Source organism: Podarcis gaigeae, assembly GCF_964106915.1.
Source record: "Podarcis gaigeae genome assembly, chromosome: 2".
Taxonomy (NCBI): Eukaryota; Metazoa; Chordata; class Lepidosauria; order Squamata; family Lacertidae; genus Podarcis; species Podarcis gaigeae.
Genome location: NC_139679.1, coordinates 111,101,964 through 111,127,916, shown reverse-complemented (window position 1 = coordinate 111,127,916; position 25,953 = coordinate 111,101,964). Strand labels below are relative to the sequence as shown.

Here is a 25,953-nt window from a genome sequence, read left to right as displayed (position 1 = left end):
CCAAATGACGAAAACCTGGAAGTAAGTGTTCTGGTTTTCGAATGTTTTTTGGAAGCCGAACATCCAATGCGGTTGTCGGCTATTGTTTCCGGGGCGCCTGCACCAATCAGAAGCTGCGCCTTGGTTTTCGAACATTTCAGAAGTCAAACGGACTTCTGGCACTTTTGTTTTTGCTACTTATTTTGTATTTTTGTTTTTGAGGCTTTTTTGGTTAATTTATTTTTGTGACTGAGTGGATGATAATTTTTATCATCTACACTACTGTCTTGTTTATTTTATAGTACAGTACATTGATTATTGCTTTCATTTTATGGATCAATGGTCTCGTTAGAGAGTAAAATTCATGTTAAATTGCTGTTTTAGGGGAGTTGTTTTTAAAAGTCTGGAACGGATTAATCCATTTTGCATTACTTTCTATAGGAAAGTGACCTTGGTTTTGGAACACTTTGGTTTTGGAACGGACTTCTGGAATGGATTAAGTTTGAAAACCAAGGTACCACTGTACTGCTATAATGGTTTTCATTGCAGTAACTCCCCAATCTTGACTAATCCAAGGAAATAGTCCAGCACTCTAACCCTCACACCACACTGGTTCCCATAGCTGGAGTCTGCAAAAGCAGAGGAGCACATGACACTGAATAAAGGACCAAGCTCATTACTAACACATACACACAGCCACACACACGCGGAACCCCATACAGTATTTCCCCACACAAAGAGGCAAGTCTGTCGTCAGACGGGGGGCGGGGGGTGGACGGACCTCTGCGACCTTCCAGGTGCGGTTCGGCTCCAACTCCCAGCAGCCCTTGTCAGCATAGCTGTCAAGGTTTCCCTTTTTTAAAGGGAAATTCCCTTATTCCGAATGGAATTCCTCGCAAGAAAAGGGAAAAGTTGACAGCTATGCTTGTCAGGATGCCCAGTGGACAGCGGTATTGGGAACTGCAGTACAGCAACGAGAGAGACCCGCAGGTCACTTAAACACACACACACACACACACACACACACACACACACACACTTGGGCGAGAATGCTTCTTGCATAGCGCTGCGAGATCTGCCACCCAACGCAGAGTAAGGCGAGGGGAGATCAGCGATACCCATTACTCAACCGCAAGCCTGGGCGCTTTTCTGGGCGTCAGGGTGCCTTGTAATCGGAGTCGATTCTCTCTCCCGGCCGAAATGGAAGGCGCTCGGAGGCGGCCCGCACTTCGCTCGCTCGGTGCCCTGCCCGCCCTGCGCGCCCTGGAGCTGCCGAGCAGCCGGCAAAGAGGAGGCGGAGGCGACCCCGCTTGGCTACAAACGGCGCAGACTTCTCCTCCTCCTCCTCCTTCCTGGAGCTCCTCCTATCAGAGGATGGCGAACTGCAATTGGAAACCCCGCAGCGAATCCGGAGCGCCACTTTCCTTTGCGCGCAAATTCAAATTGCCAAGCTCATCCGGACATCTCGCGTCGGTTTTGCTCTTGGAGAAAGCGCGTGCAAAGCACGGGCCAACCTGTGCAGGTACGGCGATTAAAAACCAGCGAATCGGGAGCGCGGGGGTCTCGGCGTGGGGGCGACAGCCGCGATTGGGGGTGGGGGGGAATGTCGTTGCATGGCAGTGCAGGGATCTCAGCTAAAGCATCCAAGACAGATAGCCTTCCAAGTTCTGCTTAAGAACCTTGCGAAGATCCACTTGCGAAGCTAAGCAGGGTCCGGTATGGTTTCAAACGGGTTGGGGCAAAAACATCCCCGCATCGCACGGGGTTGGACTAGATGACCCTCGCGGTCCCTTCCAACTCCACGCAGTTTTTCTTGAGAGGAGCGAGAGCACAGTCTTTTTACCTTGTATGGCTACAGGAAAGATGGAAGCCGGATCAAAATCCGAGGAAGAGCATTTGGACTCTCCCCACCCGCATGTTGACCTTGAGCAAAGGGAGGCATCTGGTAAGCGCATCTCCTTTGCTCCAAGTCTTTGTTCCTGCAGGTGCCGCCTAAACACTTTGCTTCTTTATGGCAGCCCTTTGGCTTCAAGACCTGCTTATAGCTCTGCATTGCACTGGACTCTCTGCCTGCGAGGCCATTGTTTCTGCTCTTCCCAATACTGCCTTACAATACAGTCCAGGCCATGTCTGCTCAGATGTATGCCTCGCTTCGTATAGTAGAGCTTCTTCTCTTGCAAACGTGGTTTCCCATTCGCTATAATGGGAAAATTAAAAGCAGCTACAGCTTCCTCTCCTTTCGGCCAGATCAGGTGACAGCAAAAACTGCAAGGTTTTTAGTGGGGGCAATTAGAATAAGATCTCTTATTTGAGTATTGGTGTAAACCCCCAAAATGTATTTTCTATAGTTAAGTTTTTACCTCTATCTTCAGTAATAATAATAATAATAATAATAAAATAATAATAATAATAATAATAATAATAATAATAATAATAATAATAATAATATAATAATAATAATTTATTATTTATACCCCGCCCATCTGGTTGAGTTTCCCCAGCCACTCTGAGTGGCTTCCAATATTTTATTTTATTTTATATTTTATTTTATTTTATATTTTATTTTATATTTTATTTTATTGCTATGGCTAGTGGCTAATGCAAGTAAAGATTCTTCGGTTCTGCTCTGCCTTTCTACCAGAATGAACGAGCTGAGTAGATTAAGCAGATCCAGTGTTTGGTTTTTGCTGGGGAAGTAAAAGGGATTCACTTTCCCCCATGATCCCTTATAAGGAGGGATCCTTATCCAGCCTGCCCTTCTTAAGTTCTTACAAATGCTCATGCGTTTAGCTGTTCTTTCCCCCCTTTCCTCTGTAGCATCTCCCAAGATCTGGAAATACCTATCAATTAAAGATATTCTCATAGGCGTCCTCGTTTTCCTGGTCATTGCGCTTACCATTACCATTATAGCAGGTAAGTTTTCTGAACCTCAGTGTTACTCCCTTAAGATTTTTATCTTCCCTCTTGGGTCTGAGGTAGCTGCATGCCTTCAGCCAGCTTCTCAAAATCAGAACTTAGGCTGTTGCCTGGCTTTCAGCCACTGCCATGTCTGACAGCCTTGCCCCAAAGCAGTTGTTCAATGATCCATATTCCTACAAGGACACACTGAGACCATGTGCTTTGGCCACAGGTGGGAACATCTGGCATTGGAGGGAAAGAGATGCTTAGCCAGAGGGTTAGAGCAGGCGCTGACAACCTAAGGCCCCGGGGGCCAGATCCGGCCCTATCGCCTTCTCAATCCGGCCCATGGTCGGTCCAGGAATCAGCATGTTTTTACATGAGTAGAATGTGTCCTTTTATTTAAGATGCACCTCTGGGTTATTTGTGGGGCCTGCCTGGTGTTTTTACATGGGTAGAATGTGTGCTTTTATTTAAAATGCATCTCTGGGTTATTTGTGGGGCATAGGAATTCGTTCACCCCCCCCCCAAAAAAAAAATACAGTGGTACCTCGGGTTAAGAACTTAATTTGTTCCGGAGGTCTGTTCTTAACCTGAAGCTGTTCTTAACCTGAAGCACCACTTTAGCTAATGGGGCCTCCCGCTGCCGCCACACCGCCGGAGCACGATTTCTGTTCTAAACATGAAGCAAAGTTCTTAACCCGAGGTAATATTTCTGGGTTAGCGGAGTCTGTAATCTGAAGCATATGTAACCTGAAGCGTATGTAACCTGAGTTACCACTGTATAGTCCGGCCCCCCACAAAGTCTGAGGGATAGTGGACTGGGCCATGGCTGAAAAAGTCCCTGACCCCTGGGTTAGAGGGTGGTATGGTGGTGAGGTCAGAGCAGTGCAGATGCACCAGCAGAGCCTATCTGACACTCCTGCACAGCCCTGACCTCGCCACCTTCTCAGCGCCCAGATAACACTGGTCAACAACAAATTTGTTGTCTGCGTTTTTTCAGTTGATTTAGGACGAATCTGATGTGCTGAGTCCAAAAATCACATTGGTTTTGCTCAATCAGGTCAAATTTTTCAGCTATGGCCACGTGTCGTTTTTTTACATTTTTGTTCACATGTACGCTTGTGTGGAGCATTGGTGGGGGTAAAATGCCATGTCGATCTGGGCGCTGAGAAGGTGGCGAGGTCAGGGCTGTGCAGGAGTGTACTATTTCTGGGTTAGCGGAGTCTATAACCTGAAGCGTATGTAACCTGAAGCGTCTGTAACCTGAGGTACCACTGTATGCCTCTCCCAATGGGTGGTTTGGGCAGGTTACCCCAGTTTTCTATTCCTTCCACAGTGACAGCCCCCAGAGAAGCCAAGCAACTGGGTAATCAGCTGGTTCCCTCCGCGCTCTGCGGTCTACCATGTCCACATCACTGGATTGGCTATGCGGGAAAGTGCTATCACTTTTCGAATAAGAAAAGGAATTGGAACTCCAGCAGAAGCTACTGCGAGTCCCACAATGCCTCCTTGGCTAGGATTGAAAGTGAAGAGCAGGTAAGAGAGGGGTCCTTTGTCCCCTCTTTGGCAGCATGATGAAACGAGTCGCCTTATCTATGAAGTTAACTACACATCATAACCTTGAATATCTTGCAGAATTTCAGTGGCTGCTTTTAAGGGCAAAGCGACTTTGGTGTTGGAGACAATCTGGAGAAGTGTTGGAAGGAAGGAAGGAAGAATATATATATATGTGTGTGTATTTGTGTGTGTGTGTGTGTGTGTGTGTATATATATATATATATATGCTTTCGTAGATTTTCACGGGTACAGGAATGCAGGTTTTGGTGTCCTCGGGTGTCTTCCCGTGTAAAAGTTGGGGTGTCTAGGCGACGTTTCGACGAGGTCTCACTCGTCATCTTCAGGCTGGTGCTTTCGGCTTCTTGTTACTGGAACAGAGCGGGATCTCAATGTTTGAGTTCCTATAAATACTGTAGAGGGGGTGTGGTGTCTAGCCTCCAATGTTCTGGGCAGAGAGGAAGTTCCCAGGCTAGTGTGCCTTTTCTTCTTTTGTTCCTTAATTACTTGAGAGATACCTTGAGTGATTTCTTGAGTGATATCCTGAGTACCACTTAGGTGGGTCATTAGGTGTGGATTAGTTGCTAAAGTCTTTGTGTCTTGACCTCTTGAACTTTGTGAAGAGTTTTCCTGAGAAGATGGCTGTATTGCACTTAGTTGTGCTTTGGCTTGGCTTCGTGTATAGGGGCGAGCTGTGGTTTTGTGGCTTGTGTCAGCCAGATCTGTGTAGGGATTGCAGGGGGGTGCAGCATCCGGAGGTGCCACCATGGATTGGCTACTGGATGGTGTCAGTAATTCATCTGTGGATCCAGTTGGAAAACCAAGGGATCTATGAAATACCCTGCAAAGTCTGCCCAGCCACGTACATTGGACAAACAAACAGACGAATAAATGCACGTATCGCAGAACACAAGAATGCCGTCAAAAAAGAAGAAAAAACTTCCTCTCTTTTCCAACACATGAAAGAAACAGGACACGAAATTAATTTTGCAGATTCCAAATTGCTCTTTAACACGGAACATCACCACAAGAGAATAATCATGGAAGCCATCGAGATAGAGAAACACCCTCACAACATGAACAAGCGTGACGACACATCCCGCTTGCCAGACATCTGGAAATTAGCCCTCCCCACAAAAACTGACACCAGATCCAGAGGCACACAGAACGCCAACACCAATCAACCACACCAGACCCAAACCCAGACCCTCTCCACAGATGAATTACTGACACCATCCAGTAGCCAATCCATGGTGGCACCTCCGGATGCTGCACCCCCCTGCAATCCCTACACAGATCTGGCTGACACAAGCCACAAAACCACAGCTCGCCCCTATACACGAAGCCAAGCCAAAGCACAACTAAGTGCAATACAGCCATCTTCTCAGGAAAACTCTTCACAAAGTTCAAGAGGTCAAGACACAAAGACTTTAGCAACTAATCCACACCTAATGACCCACCTAAGTGGTACTCAGGATATCACTCAAGAAATCACTCAAGGTATCTCTCAAGTAATTAAGGAACAAAAGAAGAAAAGGCACACTAGCCTGGGAACTTCCTCTCTGCCCAGAACATTGGAGGCTAGACACCACACCCCCTCTACAGTATTTATAGGAACTCAAACATTGAGATCCCGCTCTGTTCCAGTAACAAGAAGCCGAAAGCACCAGCCTGAAGATGACGAGTGAGACCTCGTCGAAACGTCGCCTAGACACCCCAACTTTTACACGGGAAGACACCCGAGGACACCAAAACCCCATATATATATATATATATATATATATATATATATTTATATATATACATATCCGTTTCCCCCTAACAGCTGTTTTCCCAGTCAGCATCATTTCCCCCCAAATCCTTGCTTACCAGGCGAAAAAGCACATGGGGCACGGAAAATAATAATAATAATAATAATAATAATAATAATAATAATAATAATAATAATAAATTTATTTACAGCCCACCCATCTGACTGGGTTGCCCCAGCCAATCAGGGCGGCTTCTAACATAACATAAAAATACAACTATGCATCACACATTTTTTTAAAAAAAAACCCACTCCTGTCATTTCTCTGCTCTAAATTTCCTACTTCTGGTGCTGCTTCACTTAAAAAAAAAAGAAGGTGGGTCACTAAACTCCTGGTTTATATGACGTATCATGCAAAGCCCATGAGCAATAAGAATATTATTCTGCAGAAAAAGAAGTAAATCCCATTGAGTTCAACAAGGCATAATAATAATAATAATAATAATAATAATAATAATAATAATATTTATTATTTATGCCCTGCCCATCTGGCTGGGCTTCCCCAGCCACTTGGGTGGCTTCCAACAAAATATTAAAATACAGCAATGCATCAAACATTAAAAGCTTCCCTAAACAGGGCTGCCTTCAAATGTCTTCTAAAAGTCTGGGAGTTGTTGTTCTCTTTGACATCTGGTGGGAGGGCCTTCCACAGGGCGGGTGCCACCACCAAGAAGGCCCTCTGCCTGGTTTCCTGTAACTTCGCTTTTTGCAGTGAGGGAACCGCCAGAAGGCCCTTGGAGCTGGACCTCAGCATCCAGGCAGAAGGATGGGGGTGGAGACGCTCCTTCAGGTATACTGGACCGAGTGGATCTGGCCAAGAGTTCAAATCCTGCCTGTGGGCAACTTTGACAGCTGGGGAGCAAAAGCACAGGGCTCTGCAGGTGCCAACAGTGATAAAGCCAAGGACAGAACAGGTGGATGTGGTTGGGCCAAACAGAGTCATGGGGAAATTAGGACCCGGACCAGGCCTAGTTGGGTGCATGAGCTGGAGGTTTATAGGATTAGCTACCATTGTATATACACCATGGCAGCTGCTGGGAAGTGAAGAAAAGGAAGGCAAAAGAGAAAAGGGTGTTGGGAGAAGGGAGTGGCACTGGTGAAGTTGTGGACTCTCCTTCCAGGGAGGTTATCAAGCAGAGGTTGGGTGGCCATCTGTCATGGATCCATCGCATCCTGGTCACTGTCTCTTCGAGCTCCTGCCGTCGGGACGGAGATACAGGACGATGATGACAAGAATGAGCCGTCTCAAGAACAGCTTCTTCTCCAGAGCGATCTCGGCCCTGAATGGGAAACCTGGACTTTGAAGTCATCTAATCGTCCTTGCTGTATTATATTATATTGTTTTAATTAGTGTTTTTATAGTTGTTCTGATTTTAAGTGGAGTGCCCTATCTGGGTGGATGGAGCAGCCAAGTACTTTCGTTGTCCCTGAGAGGGGGCAATGACAATAAAGATATTATTATTATTATTATTATTATTATTATTATTATTATTATGCTTGAGTTAAGATTCCTGCTTTTCAGGGAGTTGGACTAGATGACCCTCAAGGTCCCTTCCAACTCTACGATTCTGTGACATTGGCTTTCTCTCCACCCACAACAAACATGTGGCTTCAAGACAATACGCCAAAGGGAACGCAGCCCTTGAAAGAAAAATAGCTTGCCTACCCTTGCGTTACACATGCTAGGGAGTAAGCCCCATTGAACGCATTGAAATGAATGCATATATTATTATTGTCAATAATAATAATAATAATAATTTATTTATATCCCGCCCTCCCCAGCCGAAGTTGGGCTCAGAGCGGCTAACAACAATAAAAATAACACAGTTTACATAAAATTACAATCAATTAATTGAAATGCATTCTAAAATCAATTCATTCTAAAATCAATTCAAAATCAAATTAATGGCAACCATGACTGTTATCATCAACTAGGTGTACTTGCTGACGTTTTCATCTAACATGTTGACGTGTGCCTGCGTGTTTACTGGCCAAAGTGCTTATCTGTGAATAGCGCAGGGCAGAATTCTAACATCCATTTTCTCTGGTCTTCAAAGGAATATGTGAAGCGTCTCGCTGGCAACCATGACTTCTGGATCGGTCTCAGAAGAGACCCAGGTCAACCCTGGAGATGGCTAAATGGAGAAAATTCAACGTGAGTCCCTTTCAGTTTTCGGTGCTGAGGCATCAGCAACCAAAGCGTCTCCAATTCACTGTTAACAGGATGGATTCTGTGACTATTATTCTTCCCAGTATAATTCTGAATCAGATGTCAACATTTATGCGCAGCTGAAAGCCAGGCGCATCACATCTGAAAATACAAAATCAGAAACTCAGTTTCGCTGGATCTCTGTAGGTAAACAGTTCCCTTTATCTTTCATAGTTTGCTTTCTTTCATAGATCGCTTTCCCCTACAATAAGTCCAAGCAACGGATGGATTTATAAACAATATTTAAAATAAGAAAGCAATGGCAGACTTTATAGGGATTTGTTTATTATTTTTGGTGTGCTGTCTATAATCTTAACACATTTATGATATGCTGACGGCCGCAACCTTAGATAGAGGAAAAACCAGAAAACTTGTATGAGCCACAAGTATGACAAGTGATTGAGGCCTGTTGAAGCAGTCACATCTTTGGTTATCAGTTTCATGAAAATCAGCTTGTAGAGGCTCCGAGGGCCTTCTGGCAGTTCCCTCACTGTGAGAAGAGAGATTACAGGGAAGCAGGCAGAGGCCCTTCTTGGTAGTGGCCCCCGTCCTGTGGAACGCCCTCCCATCAGATGCCAAGGAAATAAACAACTATCTGACTTTTAGAAGACACCTGAAGGCAGCCCTGTTTAGGGAAGTTTTTAATGTTCTATGTTTTATCGCTTTTTGATTTTATTGTTAATATTCTGTTGGGCGGCACCCAGAGCGGCTGGGGAAACCCAGCGAGATGGGCGGGGTATAAATAATATTTTTTAATTATTATTATACAGTGGAACCTCGGGTTACAGACGCTTCAGGTTACAGACTCTTTTAACCCAGAAATAGTACCTCGGGTTAAGAATTTTGCTTCAGGATGAGAACAGAAATCATGTGGTGACGGCGCAACGGGAAGCCTCATTAGCTAAAGTGGTACCTCAGGTTAAGAATAGTTTCAGGTTAAGAATGGACCTCCAGAACGAATTACGTTCTTAACCCGAGGTACCACTCTATTATAGTAGAGATGTTTCAACAATGAGCTTGTTTCCTTTTATTAAATTCTGCTTACATCTCCATCCTTCTCTGGGCCATTTTATTTTAGTCCGCCAGGTTTTTCTCCCACCCACCACCTTTGTGCTAGACTTTAGAAAAAGCCTGAAGAAAGATCATCTTGAGACATGTGTCTGCCGCTTCGATACAGGTTTGTGATGCTTTGTGTTGCAGACTCAGAATTGCAGGAAAAGGTGGGGAATGTGTCCATCTGGACAATGAAGCCATAGCTGCCGCCTCGGGCTGCCACACAGAACTTCCTTGCATCTGCAGCAAACCTTCTGCATGTACAAGTTCTAATTGTTTATCAGCCTCATAGCCCAGACACTGGAGGAGAGCTGGAGTGAGTGAGTAAAGTCAAGAAAATAAGGAGCCAAGATGACGAATGGATGAACTGGGTAGGATACCACCCTAAGTATGGCTAGGAATTTGTTCTTAAATGCAAATACACTCAGAATTTGTACTATTTGGGCAGCCTTGGAGGCTGCTATCAGATACTCCCCAGCAACTGCTTTGTGGAGCATCTAGTAGGATGGGGTACAATTTAAACTAATTATCTCGTATTTGAAAAATACTCAGCCATGCAGTTAGAATACTTAGAAGGAGTGATACTAAAATGAAATGGAAATGGAGTTCATCGTAAGGGAAAGGACAACGTGCACTTAGATTTTTACCATGTAATATAGAAGTTTTGTGTGTGTGTGTAATTTTTATTAGTTTTTTTAACATATTATTTTCAAAAGTAATTAAACATACTTTTACATCTTATTCAAATTTTTGACTTCCATCAATCCTGTCTGAAAATTTTCCAATCTAATCTCTCAGTATGCATTTCTTATCTTCCCTATTACATTTCAAACTCATAACCAATATCTCTATCTTTTTCTACTTTGTAACACTTTGTATATTTCTCCTTACAAAGCTTCTTGTAGTCCTGCTAGCGTAATTTGTTGATTACAGTTGCTCTTCAAATAATTCATATACTTCTTCCAATCTTCTGTGAAACTCTGGTCCCGCAGGTTTCAAATCCTTCCTGTCATTTTGTCCAATTCTGCATAGTCCATTAATTTCGCCTGCCATTCTTCTTTCGTTGGAATTTCTTCTTGTTTCCATTTCTGGGCTAACAAATGTAATATTGAAGTTTAAGCTGAATTTTGAAGGTTTGTAATAAGTGACAGCGCTGAGACAGTTTGGTGTAACGGTTAGAGTGTTGGACTAGGACCTGCGAGACCAGGGTTCAAATCCCCGCTCAGCGACAAAATTTGCCACAAGACCTTGGACCAGACACTGTCTCTCAGACTAACCGACCTCCCAGGGTTCTAGTGAGCATGAAATGGAGTGGGGAAGAACCCAGTATGCTGCCTTGTGGACACTGACACGTTGATCTACCCTCACCAAATAGTAATTATTGTTTTGCAAACTTAATTTTTCTTTATTTTTATACTTTTGCAACCTAAATAATTGTATTTTTCAAATCAGACCATGGCTTCTTCAAGTAGACAAACATGTATAAACAAACCTGAGGCCTTTTGTTATGTATGTGGCTGCTACGCACTTCCTCGTCAAAGATGCAATATTAAAGCGTTTGTGAGGCGTGCCTATAACAGCTATTTTGAAATCCCCCTGGGCCACCAAGGCAAGAAATGGGCTCCGCATATTGTTTGTCACAATTGTGAGGAAATACTTAGAGACTGGACAAAAGGAAAACGGAAGAGTATGCCTTTTGGAGGTCGCATGGTTTGGCGAGAACCCAAGGATCACACAAGGGACTGCTATTTTGGTTTCCCAGTGGTATCTACAGGCCGTTGTTATTCAGGTACAGTGCTACCTCGGGTTACATACGCTTCAGGTTACATACGCTTCAGGTTACAGACTCCGCTATCCCAGAAATAGTACCTCAGGTTAAGAACTTTGCTTCAGGATGAGAACAGAAATCGTGCTCCAGTGGTGCGGCGGCAGTGGGAGGCCCTGTTAGCTAAAGTGGTGCTTCAGGTTAAGAACAGTTTCAGGTTAAGAATGGACCTCCGGAACATATTAAGTACTTAACCCGAGGTACCACTGTACTTGGTAAAGCCTTTCTGTTGTCCAAGCAAGAAGTTGACCATTTTGAGATCCACACAGATGGTCCAGTTGTGCTCCTCACCATGTTCACTTCCTTCATCTTCAGAAGAGACAAACCCCTTATAAACTGGAGTAGGGAGTTCCTCAGGGTGCAGGAAAGGTCTAATTGCTGAAGGAATACTGGGATAGGCATCAGAATGTCAGTTGTTCTTGCCGATAGCCTTCGTATTAACCAGACAAAAATAGCATAACAAAAGGCATCAGGCTTGTTTACACATTTTTGTCTACTTGAAGAAGCCATGGTCCGATCAGAAAAATACAGTGGTGCCTCGCACGACGAAATTAATCTGTTCCACGAGTCTCTTCGTCTAGCGGTTTTTTCATCTTGCGAAGCAAGCCCATTGACGGATTAGCGCTATTAGCGGCTATTAGCAGATAAGCGGCTTAGCGGCTTAGAAAAGGGGGGGAAAGGGGGGGAAAACCGCAGGAACTCGCAAGACATTTTCGTCTTGCGAAGCAAGCCCATAGGAAATTCGTTTTGCGAAGCACCTCCAAAACGGAAAACCCTTTTGTCTAGCGGGTTTTCCGTCTTGCGAGGCATTCGTCTTGCGGGGCACCACTGTAGAAATGTTTAGGTTACAAATCTATAAAAATAAAGAAAAATTGAGTTTGCAAAACAATAATTACCATGTGGTTAGGGTAGATCAACGTGCCAGTGTCCACTTATCCCCAGTGTAAATATGACATATCAGCAAAAGTCAGAAATTGAAGGATAACTATAGCATATAAATGGAAATCAATTTCAGATTTGAAATCAGCATAGAAAGAACATATAAGAACACTTGAAAAATCTCATGCAAAAGAAAAAAATTCCCCAGTGTAATAATAATAATAATAATAATATCTTTATTGTCATACTGTGTATCCCAAGGGAATACATTTTTTTGCATACCTCCAACTGTACATAGATGTCATTTTCAATGCTATACATGTCATGTTCAATGCTATATAAGTCACTTACATTTATACTCATATTGTACTACTTTGGCTATGTGTTTAATAAAATATTGAATTCTTGCATTGTGAAAAGCAGATTATGGTGAAAAGTGAAAAACATGAATTGCAAAAACAAAACAAAACACTAGAGCTTACAGAACAAAACTTCAGATATGAAATCAGCACGTCGAAATTAGGTTAGAACAACTGCAGGTGTCAATGCAACAAAAAAATTCTTTCTCAATGTTACAAATGTAACACTAAAGAGAGAAAATTAGTATTTCTATATTTTTTAAGTCAGCTCCTTTGTAACAAAACTTTATAATAAATATTGCTTCACAGCATTTTGGCTCTTAATCCTACTTTGATGCGTGCTTCAGCCACTTGTATTATATTGTCTATAAACCTAGAAATCCAGAACAGCGAGTAGACAATAATAAAACATGCTTGTGGGTCAAAGAATTTCAGTTCTTTTATTATCAACAATACTTTAAGAATTCAACTTCTGAAGGCTCCCAAATCCCCCACAGAACTCAGAGCTTTAGCCGAAGGCCAAGGCTGCCCAACCTCCCCAAACCACCCCTGTCATCAGAGGAGCTCATCGTATTTTGGCCAGGTGACATCAATACCACTCAGCCGATTGGATCAAGAGAAGTTGGTGAGGCAGAGAGGGCGAGAAGCAGGGGTACTCAATGGCCTCTGGTCGTGGTAGTTATTTGAAGAGCTTTCTTTTCACAGACCCATCTGGCTACAGTAGTACATGTCTCAAAAATAGTTTTGTTCCCATTAAGTCTCCCGCAGGATTTTGCTTGATCCGGAGCTAGGTCTTTCAACCTGCAAAAGGAAGGAGAAAGCCAACAGCATCTGTCAAAGGCTGAACATAACCACCTGCTTGACCATTCTTTGTGAGAGAGGGGCAAGATTTGCTCCAAGGGTCTTTTGGCGGTTCCCTCACTGCAAGAAGTGAGGTTACAGGGAACCAGGCAGAGGGCCTTCTCGGTAGTGGCACCCGCCCTGTGGAACGCCCTCCCTTCAGACGTCAAGGAAATAAACAACAAACTGACTTTTAGAAGACATCTGAAGGCAGCTCTGTTTAGGGAAGTTTTTAATGTTTGATGTTTTATTGTGTTTTTAATATTCTGCTGAGAGCCACCCAGAGTGGCTGGGGAAATCCAGCCATATGGGCTGGGTTTAAATAATAATAATAATAATAATAATAATAATAATAATAGTTGTTGTTGTTGTTGTTGTATGTTTTTATTACTCACTGCACAATTACGTTGCCTAGGCTTGCCCATTAGGTGCGATCCTATCATGTGGAATCAAGACTTGTGGTTCTCAAATATTTTGCCAATGGGTTTCCCTGGGCTGCAAGAACTTCCTGTGGTTTAACTAAGGTTTCCCCTCATGCTCCCAGTGAACCACAGGAGGAGAACTTGCACGCATTTCTCTTTGAAGGGTGTGGACGTATGCCCCCTTCTTTCTGCCCTTTTGCAAAGGAATTCAAGGCAGTGCAAAATGGTTTCACTTATTTCCACAATAACCTTGGGAGGCATTTACTGTATAGGTAAAGGGACCACTGACCATTAGGTCCAGTCGTGACCGACTCTGGGGTTGCAGCGCTCATCTCGCTCTATAGGCCAAGGGAGCCGGCGTACAGTTTCCGGGTCATGTGGCCAGCAAGACTAAGCCGCTTCTGGCGAACCAGAGCAGCACACGGAAATGCCATTTACCTTCCCGCCGGAGCGGTACCTATTTATCTACTTGCACTTTGATGTGCTTTCAAACTACTAGGTTGGCAGGAGCAGGAACCGAGCAACAGGAGCCCACCCCGTCACATGGATTCGAAACGCCGATCTTCTGATTGGCAAGTCCTAGGCTCTGTGGTTTAACCCACAGCGCCACCCGTATCCCCTGCGGCATTTACTTACTATACAGTATATCAAATTTGTGAGTTGCTTTATTTTGCCCAGGGTAACTCAAAGCAACTTGCAGACAAACAAACAAAACCCCTCACTAGGATACATTAAAACCAAGAGGAAAAAAGAAATACATTTTTTAAAACCCATCCTGCCCACTTCTAAAAGGCCACAGACCAAACGAAGATTTTTCTGAGAGAGACTGGTGCAAGATTACCTAGTGAGCTTCATAAGTGAGCACCAGGTAGTTCAGAGGTGCATTTGGCATCTTTCATTATATATACAGCTTCTGGTAAATGCGGAAGAGACACCTCTACCTTGGCCTCTGACATTTGAAGGGTATGTTTTTAGGACCCACCTTACTTCTGTGGTCATAAGTTGTTTTCAACTGTGTTTTAATGTAACCCACCTTGGGACTTTAGGGTACACTAAAAGGGTGTATTTTGACAGGTGTCAATGATGTGATGTGATTAGTATGGACTGAGTAGAGGGCTTGGGGAGATGAAGATCTGGTCCCCCCCACCCCTGCTCTGCAGAGAAAGATGAGATACTCACAGTTTGTCATCTAATGGGGAGCCGTCCACCCAGGTCCATTTCCAGTCAGGAGGTGTGGCTTGTAATCCAATCCAAAGCAGTGGATATTGGATATTACTCAGTATAAAGTCCTGTAAACAATGCAATTAGTCTCTACTATAATATCTAGTAAAAGGTAAAGGTACCCCTGCCCGTACGGGCCAGTCGTGTCCGACTCTAGGGTTGTGTGCTCATCTCGCTCAAGAGGCCATGAGCCGGCGCCGTCCGAAGACACTTCCAGGTCATGTGGCCAGCGTGACGAAGCTGCAGCTGGTGAGCCAGCACCAGCGCAGCACACGGAAATGCCGTTTACCTTCCTGCTATAAAGCGGTACCTATTTATCTACTTGCACTTAAGGGGGCTTTCGAACTGCTAGGTGGGCAGGAGCTGGGACCGAGCGACGGGAGCTCACCTCGCCGCAGGTATTCGAACCGCCGACCATGCGATCAGCAAGTCCTAGGCACTGAGGTTTTACCCACAGCGCCACCCGTGTCCCACGACAGCATCTTAAAAACCTAGTCAGCATTTTAAAAAGCAAAGACATCACCTTGCAAACAAAGGTCCGTATCGTTAAAGCTATGGTTTTCCCAGTAGTGATGTATGGAAGTGAGAGCTGGACCATAAAGAAGGCTGATTGCCGAAGAAGGATGCTTTTGAATGATGGTGCTGGAGGAAACAAGTATGCACAAGTATGCTGTAGAATTTTCATGGGAACTATAGTGGTACCTTGGGATGCAAACGGGATCCGTTCTGGAGCCCCGTTCGCATCCTGAAGCAAACGCAACCTGCATCTGCGTGGGTCGCGTTTCGCTGCTTCTGCACATGCGCGTGGCGTCATTTTGATCGTATGTGCATGCGCGCACGGCGGAACCCAGAAGTAACGCGCTCCGTTACTTCCGGGTTGCCACAGAGCACAACCCAAAAATACTTAACTTGAAGCACATTTATCCCGAGCTATGACTGTTTTTTTTAAAAAGAAAGAAAGAAAGAAAGAAAGAAAGAAAGAAAGAAAGAAAGAAAGAAAGAAAGAAAGAAAGAAAGAAAGAAAGAAACCAATATGGAAAACTGATAGGAGGAATTGCACTTCAAAATTCATAGAACTGTGAATTTTAAAGGATATTTACTCCTCAAATGCGTAATGCAGATTTCCTGGCACTCTGCAATGGGAGCTGAGGAACCAACAAAAAGGTTAAATAAGCTATTTCAATGGCCCCCTAATCTTTCCCAAGGCTCCCTATTGTATTTTGAAAAAGAAACTGCATGTGACTGAACATAATTTTTAGTTTGGCTGTAAGTAAAATCAAACAGAGTCCCAGTATAAGGGAATGAAAAGTTCCCTTGTGGTAGATTCCTAGCATGTCCTAAAATTATTTGGCCAACCCACTACACTACAGAGTCACATATTAGATGCATTATGTACATGGGGTTAGATAAACGATGCGATTGAAACACAGTGGAATACATTTACCCCCTTTTATTTATCTTTGGATTTCGAAAGTGTGGACTATAATTGCCACAATAAATATATGCAAGATGGAATGGTCCTCATCTTGGCAGTGGCTCCCCTCCACCCCATCAATAAGGAACGTGGATCTAACTCTTATTTACTTACCACTTCTTCTTGATTTTGTATCACCAACAATTGAGAGTCTTTTGTTCTGCAGTCGTCTCTGCTCTCGGTCCAGTCTCCTTTTTCACTGGAGAACCAGTAGCACTTGCTGTTGAGACGGAACCAATTCTCAGGGCAGACTGTGCAGTCAGAACTCTCTGGGAGTAGGGCAGGGTGGGCGGGCGGAAGCATAAAAAATTGCAAGTTTACAGCAGATAAAATGACAAACCATGGTTTGTAACTGACAGGAGCAAGCCTACACAACCCTTTGTTTGCATCCTCACTAATCCACTTTTCGCCTTTACGCACAATAAGGTATTAAATCGTGTTTTTAATATTTTGATATTCTGTTGGGAGCCGCCGAGGTACCACTGTACAAAGAAAATTCATCTTTTGCAAGTACTGCTCCTTAAGGTTGTTACGTTTGACACTTGTATTCGCTAAGACATACATAGAGCACAAGAGCTTCTATTTGGTCATTACATATATAAGAACTGATCTATTTGTATTTCCTGTTCTAAATGTTGCTCTTTAATTGCTTCTACTCAGTTAGATAATGTGAAAAGAGTTATGTTTATATGATGTATAAAGAATTTATATATTTAAACACAGCCAGTTACGTTGTGGGTATACAGTGGTACCTCGGGTTAAGTACTTAATTCGTTCTGGAGGTCCATTCTTAACCTGAAACTGTTCTTAACCTGAAGCACCACTTTAGCTAATGGGGCCTTCTGCTGGCGCTGCACTGCAATCGCGCGATTTCTGTTCTCATCCTGAAGCAAATTTCTTAACCCGAGGTACTATTTCTGGGTTAGCTGAGTCTGTAACCTGAAGCGTATGTAACCTGAAGGGTATGTAACCCGAGGTACCACTGTATATGTTTGGGAAGAGGATAGGGACAAAACGACAATTAGTTGGCTCAGCCTCTCTTTGACTGTGGCTCCCTCACTCTGTGGTCTTCCCGCCTTCTACCCTGCCCCCAGTCCCAAAAGGCAGCAGCCCCCATTTTTTTATATGTGTTCCTTGAGCCTTATTGAGAAACAACACTCCAGTTACCTGCTGAGCTGTTTTCAAGCGGCTTACAGAAAAATTGCTTCAGCGAAGTCACGTTCTCTAGGCATAGATTATTTTCCATTTTACCCTGGGGTCCCTGAGCTTCACGGGATTTCTCCAGTTCACCCATGAGGTTCCATGTCTGAAAACCTTCATATAAGGAGGTTAATTTTAAGTGATCAACAAACTGCGAAGAAATTCAAAGACTGTTTAATGTTTTTTGTTATGGTACCTAATTGTATTTCTTTTCCTTTCTTGAATCCAGTGTTCCACATGGATTTTCCCTTCATCAATGAAATAAAACGTGTTTGTTGTTTTTTAATTAAAGGAGAATATCACAGTATGTCCTTTAAGATAACAGCTCAGGTTCGGAAAGATTGCCTGTAACTTTCCAATATTTAGAACTCGTGTATGATCAATTGTTCAAGACAAATCTTTAGGCTGTGAAAACCAGACGACCCAATTTTTGACAATAACTTAAATGGCCAGATACTAAGCCACTGAAGAACAACTGCAGTCACACTTTCTGTCAACTCACTACACTGCATAGGTGCCAACTCCCTAAGGTTCTGGGTACCCAAGCACCCATAAAATTACCCATGAAGGGGCCGGGCACCCACAAATTTTGGTGCACGCTGCATGGCACCCACGGCCCCAGACACCCACAGTCATGGGGCCAAGCTGGTACAGCTACTACACTGTGACACCTTTATTTGTTTACAAGCAATAAACAGGAAACAAAGCAAAAAAAGTTTATTATTATTATTATTTCCCTTGTTAGTTTATTGCAATGTGAACCAGTTACAGCTACCTTGGTTTTCAAACACAATGCATTCCGGAAGTCCGTTCAAGTTCCAAAACGTTTGAAAACCGAACACTGAAAGCGGAAGCCTCAATACAGAAAACTCAAAACAGAAGCTGCATTTCCTGTTCAACTTCTGAGGCGCATTCAAAAACCGAGGCATTTACTTCCGGGTTTTCAGCGTTCGAGATCTGAAACATTCAACTACAGAGGTGTTCGAAAACCAAGGTACCACTGCATTATGAATTCTTGACATATAACCTGTTTTTATGTCACAGCTCAATACAGTACGATAAAATCTGTTTATACGAAATACTCTATTTGCTTTATTAAAAAAACATATTCTAAAGTATGAAAATACCCTGATCTGTTCCTTTTTGTACAATTTTTCAGCAGAATGCAATGGTTTTGGCAGAGGGTGGCACATTCCCTGTTCCACCTCTGAGGCAAAATGGAACAGGCCACCTTTGCTCCCAGGGACTGCTGCCAAATTATGTTTTGACTATTAATGAAGACCTTCCTACTTCAACAACCCCTCTGAGCGTAGATTTTCATTGGAGCCCGTATCTGTGTTGGATTTGAAATGGGTTTTATATTTGCCTTTAATTGTTTCATATTTGAAATCTCTGCCATTGTTGTTGCTGTTTTAAATGGTTGGTGGTTCTATTGTTAAGTCACTTCACCAGAAACAACCTATAAATGGAAATAACTAACTAACTAAATAAAAGTGCTCTGTACTTACACAGGACTATCACGGTGACCCCTAGGATGACATTTCCAGCCCATCCAATCCAGAGAGCAGTCCGTCGCCCCTGGGAATGTGGTGAGGCGCCTGTAAATTTGACTTTATTAATACTAGGTTCCCCAACACAAGGGTACAGAACCTCAGATCTGAAGCCCAAATCTGGCCCTCAAGGCTTCTCTGTGTGCCCTTCCCCCTCTTCCCAGACTCAAACCCCTCCAGCCCTGCTCAACGCTCCTAGAGTGCTTTTGCTCGGCTGAAATGTGTCCCTGGGGCTTTCCGCAATTTGCAAGATGAGAAAACACTCCTGAAATTCATACAGTGGTACCTCGGGTTACAGACGCTTCAGATTACAGACGCTCCAGGTTACAGACTCCGCTAACCCAGAAATAGTACCTCGGGTTAAGAACTTTGCTTCAGGATGAGAACAGAAATCGTGCTCCGGCGGGGCGGCAGCAGCAGGAGACCCCATTAGCTAAAGTGGTGCTTCAGGTTAAGAACAGTTTCAGGTTAAGAACAGACCTCCAGAACGAATTAAGTTCTGAACCCGAGGTACCACTGTAGTTATTTAACACCATATCCATATCAGAGCAATACCTTTAATTGGCAAAGCAAAATGCTACAAAATAGTGTGAAAGCCTTCGAGTTCTCCAGAATTCTTCATCAGTCTGGATTTGAAAAAGGCAAGATGCGGGGAGGGAGGAGGGAGACAGCTAGAGTTTATTTCAAGCCATCTATGCTTGAATAATTGTATTCAGAAGCAGAAATATAGCTATTTTTTTGTTCTTTACAAAGTTTTGGACAGGTCCTTGGAGCTTTTACTAACCAATTAAAATGTGTTAACAAGGGTCAGGGTTGGAGCCAGGGTTAGGGTTAAATGTAGTGTTAGGGTTCAGTTTATGGTTAGGGTTACAGGTAGGGTTAGAGTTAAGGTATGAGGTAGGGTTGGGGTTAGTATTAGTGTTGGTTCTAGGGTTAGGGGTAGGGGGTAGGAATAGGGGTTGGAGTTAGGGTTAGGGTTGGAGGTAAGGTGAGGGTTCGGTTTAGGGTCAGTGTTAGTTTTAGGGTTAGGGTTGGAAGTAGGGTTAGGGTTGCATTAAGGGTTAGGAGTAGGGCATTGGTGTTAGGGTTAGGTGGTGCTTTTTTTTCATGGGGTACTGAAGGGTAGCAGTTCAAAAGCAAGTCAAAGTGCAAGTAGATAAATAGGTACCGCTCTGGGGGGAAGGTGAATGGCGTTTCCATGCGCTGCTCTGGTTCGCCAGAAGCAGCTTAGTCATGCTGGCCACATGACCCAGAAGCTGGACGCCGGCTCCCTTGGCCAATAAAGTGAGATGAGCGCCGCAACCCAAGAGTTGGTCACGACTGGACCTCATGGCCAGGGGTCCCTTTACCTTTACCTTTACTTTTCACCTTTTCACCCCTTGCTTTTTCCTGTAAGACCTATTGCAGTCGTTAAGAGTCGTCAACAGGCTCATCACAGCTATCTGCCAACCACCCATTCCCACCACCCTTCTGAGTAATACCCCTCCCCACCTTCTCACTATATAGAAGGGTCTGGAAACTTCTGTTTCAGTGTATCTGAAGAAGTGTGCATGCACACGAAAGCTCATACCAAGAACTGACTTAGTTGGTCTTTAAGGTGCTACTGGAAGGAATTTTTGTTTTGTTTTGACTATGGCAGACCAACACGGCTACCTATCTGTAACTTTACTCAAGGGTACACAGTACCAGAACCTCCTTTTGTTGTTGTTGTTGTTGTTAAAAAAAGTGTAACAACTTCATGGTTAAAAAAACTGCAACAACTTCATGGTGAGTATGGCACCTCTCTTATTATGGTTATAGAAAATGTGACATTTACTGGAACAAGTTCATCGTAAGTACCAGCACCTATTTTTCTAGGGGGGGAGCACTGAATATGCTCAAAGAACAAGCAGTTCTGCTGCACCAGAGATATAGAAACAAGGTTTAATTTAGCAAGGTCTGACCATGGCCTTCCTTTCACACCCTTATCTCCGGAACTGTAGGTTACAGAGGTTACATGTGATTCTTTATTTAGTGGGTTTGCATTTATACAATGCAACCACAATGCCTGCAAATGGGAGCTTATCATCCGGGGAAGGGCATGGGCTTTTAACCCTTTCCCCCCTGCATATAACTAGGGATGGGCAAATTTGTCCATTTCAATTTCTTAGTTTTCCATTTTTCCAGTCCACAGTTCACATTTCCATATCTGTTTGCTGGTGAAAAAATAACCAGCCTTTCAATGTGACTTTCTCCTAAGATACATGCTTTTGCAAAATATACACATATTTGCAAAATAATTTCACCTAATATAATGCCTTGTTATTACCACAAATATGTGCATTTTAATGCACACTTTTACCCCAGTACATACATTTCTATACATGTTACCTGTGTACAAAAAATGTATGGTGCTTTCTTTATTGTTTGTGACAAATGAATTATAGTTGTGCAATTAAGCAAACTGAGAACTCGTCAGCATCTTAGTCTGATTCCCCCCCCCCCAATAGGCACATTTCTGTATTCCATTTCAAAAAATGTACATTTTGGGTAGCATTTTTTCTCATGCAATGCATGTTATGCCATTTATATGAACTCTTCACCCTAACATTACTACACATTCCTCAGGACTGCAGGACTGAATTGCAAAATTCAGAAAAGGACACATTTTGAAGGGTGGTTTTGTTCCCCATCACTTACAGTTTCTGAAAGTGTAGATCACCTCCAAATGCAAACTGAACTGAATTTCTCCCCATCCCTAGTTCTGATGTTCTTATGCCCACCAACTAGATAGCTTGCATTTCTTTACATCCCTCAAGGAGGCTTGTCATTCTCCCCTGCTCTTTTATTTTAATATATTTGCTTATTAAACTTGTATGTGTTTTGAGAGTCTTCTGTTGGGCAGATAAGCAGGATATAACTTTTTGAATAAATAAAATACCAACGGTTCAGGACCTCCTTTCAGACAGGAACGATCAAATTACTTTAATAGTGGCTGAATTTTCGAGTGCTGTCCATGTAGAAAGACTGGGTCATTATAAAGAGAATTAGTGGTTCTTAATTGATTGGGGATTAGATAGTGCTGTATTGTATTATTTATGCAAATTGATTTTCTCTGGATTTAAAGATCTGACAGGGACAAACCTTGTTATGTTGAGCTCGTGTTTTGCACAATTTGTATATGGTGTCTGTTTGATAATGTGTGATTTGCTATGCCTAATAAAGGATAACTAAATAAAATAAAATATAGGAACTGGGCAGGCTAGCATTAGGGAACTTGAAGCCTTTCGCATGTTTCTAGATTACCATTTTCTTCATTCCTGCTTATTGACCATGCTGACTAGGGCTGCTGGGAACTGTAGTCCAACAATATTTAAGGAGGATATTGAGAAGCTAGAATGTGTGGAGAGGAGGGCAACCAAGATGGTCAAGGGTCTGGAAACAAAGGCTTAGGAGGAAGGGTTGAAGGAGCTGGGTATGTGGGAAAGAGGAGACTGAGAGGAGATAGGATAGACATCTTCAAATATCTAAAGGCCTATCCCGTGGAAGATGGAGCAAGTTTGTTTTAACCCAGGGGTCAGCAACCTTTTTCAGCAGGGGGCCAGTCCACTGTCCCTCAGACCCTGTGGGGGGCCAGAGTATTTTTTTTGGGGGGGGATGAACAAATTCTTATGCCCCACAAATAACCCAGAGATGCATTTTAAATAAAAGGGCAATTTTTCTACTCATGTAAAAACACGCTCATTCCCAGATTTTCTACGGGCCGTATTTAGAAGGCGATTGGGCTGGATCCGGCCCCCGGGCCTTAGTTTGCCTACCCATGTTTTAACCTGTTCCCAAGGGTAGGGCTTGAACCAGTGGCTTCAAGTTACAAGAAAGGAGATTCCAACTAAACTTCACAAAGAACTTTCCGACAGTAAGAGCTGTCTGACAGTGGAATGGACTCCCTAGGAAGACGGCGGACTCTCTTTCCTGGAAGGATTTTGAGCAGAGGTTGGATGGCCATCTGTCATGGATGCTTTAGTAGAGATTCCTGCATTGCAGGGGGTTGGACAGACAAAGTACAGTGAGATTAATAGGAAGTCAGTTTTAAATTTCTTTTCTATAAATTTTATAATTGTGTTCAATACCAGGAGTATATATGATGATATATTAATCTTCTTATAGCTTATAGTGTGGTGGTTTGTTTGATTTTTCCATTATTTGTTTGTTGTATGTTTGCTTACTTGTATGCACGTCTGTTTTTCATAAATGTATTTATTTTAGATTAATAAAGATATGAAAATGAAATATTGCTGAAGTGCCCATCTTTATAGCAACCCTCTGCAGTTAGTTATTTTGACTAACTACATGCTCACACAAAAGGCAACACGCCCTCCTTCTGTGGCTACATTTGCTCTAAAAATATTTCAGCCCCTGCAGACCTGCTGTTTTTTCCGTGCTGTAAGTAACAGCTTGGAGCCTTGCAAAAAAACATCCTCTCCCTGCTCCCCAACATTAAAACTTACCTGATCCTTGCGAGGGGTGAAGCAGCCTGGCAGAGGTTGGAGCTGAAGGGAAAGCAAGGTCAACATAGATAGAGCCATCTGTCATTCCGCTGGAAGCAAAGGAGGCCAAGAGATTGTGTGTGATATGGGACAACTTAGCTGCTGCAAGGGAAGTGTATATATTAGTCAAGCCGGCCAACCAATGTAATTCGTTGAAGGAAGCGCTGCTGCTAACCAATGCAGTTGAAGTCAGGTTAAGTTTTCTGGTCTTTGAAAAACTGAAGCAGAGCTTCCTGGTGCAGAAAGGTGAGGGTAACAAGAATCCAGATGGTTCCTTTTTCTTCCTCATCAAAATAGATGTCTGCCTTTTATTTTATTTATTTAGCAAGATTCACACATCGCTTATTTAAAAAACATCTTTAAGTGGCTCATTAAAAAGAGCAAGAAGAAAAAAGAAGCAAGAAGAAAAGAAACTGAAATCAGCAGAGATAAACTGCCGAAATGTGGATAAAATCAACCAGTTTAACATGCACTTAAAAAGAAATTTACATGGTAAAAGTTCATGTCTGGTTAGCAATTATTTTATTTAATTATTTATACCTACCTACCTACATACATACATCTTCTTTGGCGATCACTCGTAGCCAAGTAAGATTGTCTTCCATAAACACGGTTTTACCAATGAGTCCATAAGTGACTGTGGAGGCCAATTCTGGATCCACATGTCCTTCCACTGTGGGGACATTGGTTTCCGGGCGGGAGTTGATCACGGTGTGGATTTGCCAAGCGTGCCTTCCTCTTAGCACGTTTCTCCCTTGCATCCTGAGTTCGAGTGTCTTCAAAGTCCATGACACCTTTGGTAAAGGCTATTCTCCAATTGGAGCGCTCGCAGGCCAGTGTTTCCCAGTTGTCAGTGTTTATACTACATTTTTTTAGATTTGCCTTGTCTTTAAACCTGTTTTGTTGACCACCAGCATTACATTTTCCATTTTTAAATTCAGAATAGAGTAGTTGCTTTGGAAGACATCCACACAACATGACCAGTCCAACGAAATTGATGTTGAAGAATCATTGCTTTGACACTGGTGATATTTGCTTCTTCCAGTACACTGAAATTAGTTCGCCTGTCATCCCAAGTTATGTGTAAAAATTTTCAGAGACACCATTGATGGAATCTTTTGACTGCTGCTAAGTCTGACACCTGTCTTTGCTCTGCGCTGAGACACCAGCTTGTTTCCTCCTTTCCCTCATCCTCCAAGCTGCCAATCTTTACTACCTCCCAGATCTTCTCCTTCTCTGGGATGTGTCCAGTTGTCCACCACCAGGAGCCCTGATCCAAATCCTGTTCCTTTGCGCTATCCCTGGGGGGCTCTTAGTCAGGTGGTTTCCACTGTTCTTCCTCCAGGTCTTAAGAAATAATAAAATGATTGACCGATTGACTTCTTTTCTAAGAACGAAAATACTTTATGATTTATTTTTATTTCAGTCATTTATAAACCACTTACCAATGCACCTTCTAAGCAATATTCAACAAGGTTACGACTCATTATAACTGACTGGAGTTAGTTAAAATTAACCATAAAATTGGGGAAACTTGCTGAAATGAAACAAGTTTTCACCAAGGAAGAGGCCGGTTCAACACACATGAACACACACCATACAGTAGTTGTTAAATGGCCATACTTTGTAAGTTTGGTCTTTGCAAGTTGATCAATGTAGTGCTAAACATTTTTTTAATAACACCAAGCATTGTTGTCAAGTGCTGTGCCTTGATAAAGCAAGTTCAACTTCTGGGCAAATTGTTGAGAACCTTGTTAGAAAATGAGAGAGAATATTATGAAAATGATATACAGGTGGTACATGACACCAGCCAAGCTTGCAAAAATATATCATTTGACTGATAATAAATGCTGGAAATGTAAAGAGACTGAAGGTACATTCTTTCACCTTTGGTGGACGTGCCCAAGGATTAAGGCTTTCTGGGAGATGATTTATAATGAAATGAAAAAGGTATTTAAATATACCTTTCTGAAGAAACCAGAGGCCTTTCTCCTGGGCTTGGTCGGCCAATTGGTGCCAAAAAAGGACAGAACTTTCTTTATGTATGCAACAACAGCAGCAAGAATACTCATCGCGAAGTATTGGAAGACACAAGATCTACCCACCCGGGAAGAATGGCAGATGAAGGTGATGGAGTACATGGAACTGGCA

General features: G+C 43.0%; 2 protein-coding genes across 4 annotated transcripts in view; one reads left to right on the top strand and one right to left on the bottom strand.

Annotated features, from left to right (window-relative positions):
* The first annotated feature begins 257 nt into the window (after positions 1 to 257).
* LOC310837896 (C-type lectin domain family 2 member D-like) overlaps positions 258 to 25,953 on the top strand; it is a 201,075-nt gene continuing 175,379 nt past the window's right edge. For 2 of the 3 annotated variants that reach the window (XM_083725116.1, XM_083725117.1), the window contains exons 1-6: positions 258 to 1,501; positions 1,838 to 1,924; positions 2,797 to 2,892; positions 4,217 to 4,416; positions 8,302 to 8,399; positions 9,654 to 11,328. In XM_083725116.1, coding sequence (XP_083581242.1) covers positions 1,180 to 1,501; positions 1,838 to 1,924; positions 2,797 to 2,892; positions 4,217 to 4,416; positions 8,302 to 8,399; positions 9,654 to 9,798 — 948 coding nt within the window. In that variant the 5' untranslated portion in view covers positions 258 to 1,179 and the 3' untranslated portion in view covers positions 9,799 to 11,328. Of the gene's footprint in view, positions 1,502 to 1,837; positions 1,925 to 2,796; positions 2,893 to 4,216; positions 4,417 to 8,301; positions 8,400 to 9,653; positions 11,865 to 12,175; positions 12,879 to 25,953 lie in introns of those variants that run through there. The other variant, XM_083725115.1, reaches the window with a different exon arrangement.
* On the bottom strand, positions 12,973 to 23,964 carry LOC310837974 (killer cell lectin-like receptor subfamily B member 1B allele A). Its single transcript, XM_083725253.1, has 6 exons — positions 23,764 to 23,964; positions 19,235 to 19,324; positions 17,694 to 17,840; positions 16,641 to 16,795; positions 15,011 to 15,120; positions 12,973 to 13,370 (listed from the first exon to the last, which is right to left on the bottom strand). Exons 1-6 carry the CDS (start codon positions 23,846 to 23,848, stop codon positions 13,226 to 13,228), a joined length of 732 nt encoding a protein of 243 aa, XP_083581379.1. The 5' UTR covers positions 23,849 to 23,964; the 3' UTR covers positions 12,973 to 13,225.